The sequence below is a fragment of the Oryzias latipes genome, chromosome 23 (assembly GCF_002234675.1).
Source record: "Oryzias latipes chromosome 23, ASM223467v1".
Classification (NCBI taxonomy): domain Eukaryota; kingdom Metazoa; phylum Chordata; class Actinopteri; order Beloniformes; family Adrianichthyidae; genus Oryzias; species Oryzias latipes.
The window spans coordinates 17,889,967-17,896,309 of NC_019881.2; the positions used below are offsets into that span (position 1 = coordinate 17,889,967).

Consider the following 6,343-nt stretch of genomic DNA (forward strand, 5'->3'; position numbering starts at 1 on the left):
ACTTGAATTTTATTTAAAATCCAGTACTCTTATAAATGTGTGCAAGATTACCAAAGTCCCGTTACATTAACCAACATAGTACTAGTATAGCACAACCGCGTATACTGGAGAGAACTTGCAAATAAAGTACAAAGCAAATAATCATTTATTTCCAAGGAAAATAAAAACGTGTTGGAAATCATGAGGTACATGTGAACAAAAAATACATTTACAGAATTTACCCAATTGACCAAATATCAGAGATAAATACACAGGCGCCTAGTTTTACCCAGAGCTTTAGAAAAAGTGCAATTGCAATATAAGTAAATAAATACAATGGTATTTGTGTTTAGACATTGTTTTCCTTGGGTTTACAATGATATATATAATTTAATTATAAATATTAAATCATTTATTGTTATTAAACATTGCTTAAAAGGAAAACAACAGAAAACCTATGAGATCTTTTCTAACGTGGTAATGCATAGTCTCTAGAAATCCCTTTGACATCATATACGTTGACGGTGGATGCTCTCATCGTTTCCATGTATTGACCCTCCCTCCCCCACCCTTAACCGCATCCTTTCGCGCATGCGCACCTTGTGTAGGACTGCTGCGACTGCTGGTACACGAACAACCAGGGTGTTTGCTTACTTTGTTGAGCCGACGGAGACACTAAAACCCGGGCTCTGTCATCGAGCTGCTTAAGAACAGTAGGATAAATTGTCGATTCTGGAGGCTCCTTGAAGGTTTTGGATCGGGAAACCTACCCTCCTGCTTCTGTCTTGATTTTCGCCAAGTTCATCTTGTTTATTTATTAGCTTACTATTGTGTATCAATGTCGGTGAGGAATAACAAGGGGTTGTTGGAAAGCATTTGACGAAAACGTTCATTTTTGAAAAATGAGAGGTTTGAGATGACATCATTCCGGTGGTGTTTGTGGGCGGGCTCTTGAGCTGAGAGGGGAGAGGGGCGCAACCGGAGAGCAGTTACGTCCAGGCGCCATTAGGTAACGACGGAGACTTGACATTTAAACATTGTTTATCAAAATCACATTGTACTTCACGACATCATTCACCAAAGTAAATTATGTGTTTTTTAATGTCAGAGGGATTGTACCCCATTAAAGGAAACTACAATCCGCGTTAATGCGGTGAAAATTGATTTTCGACTGGAAACAAGATGGCGCCTGTTTTTTCCCTTGTTAGGTACTTGGGCGGTGGCGCCACGCGCGCGTCATCACCTTTTAGTTATTTCCTGTTTTTCTGTCATCCACATTAGTTGCTTTAAGGTATAACTCGCACTTTTAGTATGTGTTTACTTATGTTTGACTGATGTGTCTCATATTATATTATATTACTGCTGTTACAGTGACAGTTGTGTAAGCAATTCCAAATGCTACGTTTTTACAAGTACATATTTTGTCAATTACTACGAACTTGTGATACTTAAAATGTGTAAACGCAGTAATGATAATAAACTGGTTTGATGGGTCATGGCTTGATTTGTTTTTCTTGGCGCCATCTAGTGTGCCAGACAGGTAACAACTTCAAGGTTATACTATTTTTAACAAACCCAATTGAACTACTATCAGAGGTAAGTGTGGAGCGGCTCAGGTCAAAAACATCTTTTAATAAAAACTATTATAAGCACATATATATTTTCTTTTTGAAAGTTGACTCAAAATATCAAACAATAAAGTTTATCCTGAATTTGTCATTTTGGCAGAAATTCTGCCACGCTCTTGAACCTTAGTCATTGTTTTACTTGGTAAAACGACTTGTTTGGAGGATTGTTGTGAAAATAAGAATTGAGATTCTATGGATGGGATGAATTTCAGCATTAAATATGAAAGTATACATCCCTTCCAGAGGGGAGTATTGAGTCTCTCTTTTCCCTGCATTTGTGGAATACAACAGACCTTATTTTTTTACACAAAAAATAAAAACATTGATCATAATTACAAAAATCTGAGAACTAAGTGTAATAAGATTTAAACTTCACACACTAACAGTATTTTTCTTTTCTGTTAATGTGACCATTGGAACATATTCAATGTTTTTAACATTTAGAGTAATCTCAAATGAAGCTATTTATTTATTTGCTGAATTTATTTATCATCATTTGGGATTCACAGTGGCGCAGTGGTTAGCGCTCTTGCTTTACAGCAAGAAGGCCCTCAGACCTGAAACAGAACACCAATGGGGGTCGTTTGTGTGTGTAGTTTGCATGTTCTCCACGTGCAAAAGTGGGTTTTCTTGGGGAGTCCGGCTTCCTCCTACCGTTCATAGGTTAATTGGTTGCTCTATATTGTGAATGTGTGTACGGGTGTGTGATTCGTGGCCCTGTGTCAGACTGGCGACCTGCCCACGGAAGGCCGGGATAGGCTACGGCAGCCCAGTGACCCTAAAAGGGACAAATCGGGTGTAGAGGATGTATGAATGCCTTGTCATTTATCCTTGGTTTTATTTGCACTCCTGTTTCACTACTTCTCTCTTTTTTTTTTCAAATACCAATTTTAAACAGAGATGCAAAAGAATGAGTACTGATAAATTGGATATAAGAATAAAATACATGTGTGTGTGTGTGTGTGTGTGTGTGTGGGGGGGGGGGGGGGGGGGGTCCACATTCCTTAAACATTGGTGCTCCGTTTCAGGTCCCCCGGCTGAGACTTGAGCCGGTGACTTTATTGCTGTTAGGCATCAGAAAATAGACATTTCCATAGACATGAACATGTTGTATTGTGCTGCAATCCTTAAGGTTAATTTAAGGAGTTAAAATTAACCGTTTTTTATTTTATTTTATGTTTTTTAAACAACACAATTTACTTGTATCATATTGGGCCTGTACCTATGATAAATCACGAGTAAAACGGATTTAAATTAGCATAAAATACACATTAAAACTGTTATTTCAAGGGCTTCCCCAATTGAACGGAAGAGGGCGCTCTAAAACATTCCTACTCTTTATTCAGCCAATGAACACAGCGGAACAATGTGAGGTCATCACGGATTATCCAATTAGAGACGGCAATTTTGACTGGCCGTTTGTTGACAGGGAGAGAAGGTGACTTCTCGGCTAAAGGAGAAGTACCTTCGACTATTTCTATTAAAAAGTGCATTTAAAAGACCAACTGGAGTATATATACCACCATGACTTCTTTTGGGAAGGCGTTCGGAGTCCTTCGCACGGGAGCTCAGCTGCTGAGGCAAAGCCCGGGAAGAATAACGAGCAGAAAGTAAGTATGCTAGCAGTTAGCGTCAATGTTAGCTCTTAATATGTCGCGATCGCACAAAATACTACGACCTTGAAACAAATAGACTAACTAACAAACAAACGATCAAAATGATCCCAGTTGGTCTAAGATTAACATTTTTTCCTGATGTTTCAGAGCCAGCGGCGGGCCCCACATCGAACCGCAGTACAGACAGTACCCCCAACTGACGAAGAATCAGAAGTTTCAAGCTGAGTTCCTCAGTGGTGCCATGTGGTTCTGGATTCTGTGGCACTGCTGGCATGACCCAGATGCAGTTCTGGTAAGTTAATGCTCCCGCCAAACCTGTACCTCTACGATTATATGTTTATCATGGCGGTTATGTGAAGAAAAATCATGTCTCTGTCCCCGTGCAACATTTATGCATTAAAACAAAACATTTCTTTGATAAAATTCTGAATAAAAAATATAAATAATACAAAAAAATGGCATCATATAAACGGGAAATTAGAAGTTGTTGCTAGAAAAAGTGCATGAATCATTGCAAAATAGGACAAGCAATTGTTAAAATAATGTAAAAGAAAACACCTCGTGGCTATAGTATGGAGAATTAAAAATAAAAAATCATTTATCATTAGACAGTTTAAGCGAGAAGTTCTGATTTAATAACTATTTTTTAAAAATAACATTGTTTTAATTGGGTATTAGTGTTTTTATAAAGATTTGTAATCTGGTTAGATTCAAATGGGCCACAAAGATCCGTTTAAAATCATCAGTCTGAATGTTAATTAGGTTTTAGTTTTAAGGCATTCTGCATTTATCCTGACTTGGGACATGCAGATATATCACCTACCTGTCCTCATGTTGTTGTTGTTGTGACAGTGAATTGCGTCACCTTGTAGTCTCAGGAAGTTTGGCAATAAAATAAAGAACTAATCATTCAAAACCTTCAATTCTCCAGTGGGATATTATCAGCAAACACGCATGCTAACGGGATTGTGAAGACGTGTAATAAGTAAAGAAGATTTCATTTATTACCTGGTCAACATCAGTGGACATGGTTGAGGTTTGCTGCCACTTTTGCTTGCATGACCATAAAGTAGGCAGTTATTCATACATTTTAGTTCTCTTCCAAGTGGCCCAAAATATTGGCTAGAGAAACCTGTAAAAAGCCCAAAGTAAATGCAAGTTTTGCTTTGATGTTGTTGTTTTTTTAAGATCACAAACATGTTTTTATGTCGGCTAAAGTTGGCTGTCTGATCTTGTCACTTGTTAGTGCATAAATATTCTGGTGGTGCTGAAGGTTAATGGGTTTTTGGACTTGTTATCTTGAACCGTTATTGGGCGGCTATGATCTTAATAATGCAACAAAAACTGTCAGAATTGAGTTTTGCAAGCAGATGAAATAGTCCAAATAGTGTTACTCCTGAGGATGTGGGAAATAAATGGTCCTCATAATATGGAGACAAACCAACACAAAGTTCTGCTCAAACTGTTTACAATGCAAACATATTTTTTAATGTCTAAAAAATTTACTTTCAGGACTTTGAATTCACATTCTTGTTTTTCCTCATTAATGTCACTATTACACATTTAGTGAATGTACAGATAAATGTAAAGCTTCCCTCCAGCTGCCGATTTATGAGCTCTTACAGCGATATTCCTTTTGTTCCAGTCGGCTATACATTACATCTATAGGTTAACTGTCATATGAGGCATGATGTCTCATTTTCTACATGTTAAATATGTTCAAGAAATAAAAAATGTTTCCAACGTTGATGGTAAACTGTGTGTGTTCTCTTCAGGGTCATTTCCCCTGGCCTGATGCCTCTCAGTGGACAGACGAGGAGCTCGGTATTCCCCCTGATGATGAAGAATGAGGTGCAGCTACTCTCATTTTACACCCGCGTGTCGTCTTGACCCACTAACATGGTTAGTCATACTGACTTTCCATAAAGGGACTCCATCATTCCTGTGGGCTGGACACCATTAGGGTCCAAAGATTGCCTTTTGGGTCTTTTTTGACCCATGGATTATAAAAGTACATGTGAGAAATACGTCTGCAAGGCCTGTAGTCACATACATGTACTAAACATACATGTTCTAAACGCTGGATATTGAAAAATTGTTCTCCCTTTATAAACCACTTCCTAAAAAGTATAAAAGAAAGAATTGTCGAAAGAAGAAATTTCAATTTTTACCTCCTTTCAATATAGATAATGCAGAATTTATTACTTCACATTTATATAATAGCAATAATAAAACTTTTGTTGTTGGGAAAAATATTTAATGTTCAGTGGTGATGTTCTTTTTTTATTGTGAAAAAATGGGGGGGGGGGGGGGGGGGTTCAAGTTTTGAGTTTTTACTTAGCTGGTTGTTTCATCACACGATAGATTTTAGATGTACACTTGAAACGAAGTTGCTTGATTGGGGGGCTTTGGTTACTAAAACAGCAGATTTATATTCACATTTATAGATGGAATTATTCATACTTTACGTGTTCTTTTGCAGATCGCCATAAAGGATTCCAGCTGTTTGGCTCATCTGTGTGGAAGTCTTCAAGGTTTTCTGAAAGTTGTACATAGACTAATAAAATTCTATGAAGTAACCTGGCTTGTTCTGTATTTCAGTACAATACATAAGAAACGTTAAACTCTTCTTTACGTAAAGCTGTTACTTCAGTTTAAAGACCCACTCTGATAAAAATAGTGGTTTTGGTGTTTGTGGCATTTTTCTTTATTCAAATTGCTGTGAATCAGGACCAGACGACTAAATACGGTTCCAATGGTCACGCCCAAAACTCAGAGGCAAACTTCTAATGGACTTCTGCCGCTCTGCAGAAACTATGTCCTGAAAACAGGTTTGATTTGGACTCAAATTGGCAAAATTGTAAAGACCACTGGAAACGCTTCAAGTGGATCAAAAGGTCATCGGAGTGGGACTCTAAACACAATCCTTCTCATAGGGGAGGGAAAAAAAACAAGTTTTATTACATAAGTTTTATTTACAAATTATTTAAAATGCAGAAACAAAATGCAATGCATTAACAGTGTCACAGTTAGCCAGTGTTTGTATATTTTAAACCATTTAAAAGCTGAGAGAGAAAAAAACCAAACACACAACACAAAAGCCAAGCATTAGGAAAAACA

The 6,343-nt window shown here is 37.5% G+C and overlaps 1 protein-coding gene across 2 annotated transcripts; it reads left to right on the forward strand.

Annotated features, from left to right (window-relative positions):
* Nucleotides 1-3,002: 3,002 nt before the first annotated feature.
* On the forward strand, nucleotides 3,003-5,802 carry ndufb2 (NADH:ubiquinone oxidoreductase subunit B2). 2 transcript variants are annotated; one of them, XR_911125.3, is made up of 4 exons: nucleotides 3,003-3,217; nucleotides 3,371-3,515; nucleotides 4,999-5,125; nucleotides 5,706-5,802. XR_911125.3 is itself a non-coding variant. In XM_004083089.4 (4 exons), exons 1-3 carry the CDS (start codon nucleotides 3,132-3,134, stop codon nucleotides 5,071-5,073), a joined length of 306 nt encoding a protein of 101 aa, XP_004083137.1. In that variant the 5' UTR covers nucleotides 3,004-3,131; the 3' UTR covers nucleotide 5,074; nucleotides 5,706-5,802. The 2 variants fall into 2 exon arrangements, 1 of the variants encoding a protein (XP_004083137.1); XM_004083089.4 differs by having other exon boundaries at nucleotides 3,004-3,217; nucleotides 4,999-5,074.
* Nucleotides 5,803-6,343: the final 541 nt, after the last annotated feature.

Excerpts from the sequence above, each read along its gene's own strand:
- ndufb2 (XM_004083089.4), top strand. The coding sequence starts at position 3,132 with ATGACTTCTTTTGGGAAGGCGTTCGGAGTCCTTCGCACGGGAGCTCAG. Across the intron at positions 3,218-3,370 it reads GGAAGAATAACGAGCAGAAA|AGCCAGCGGCGGGCCCCACA; the intron begins GTAAGTATGCTA and ends CTGATGTTTCAG. Across the intron at positions 3,516-4,998 it reads ATGACCCAGATGCAGTTCTG|GGTCATTTCCCCTGGCCTGA; the intron begins GTAAGTTAATGC and ends TGTTCTCTTCAG.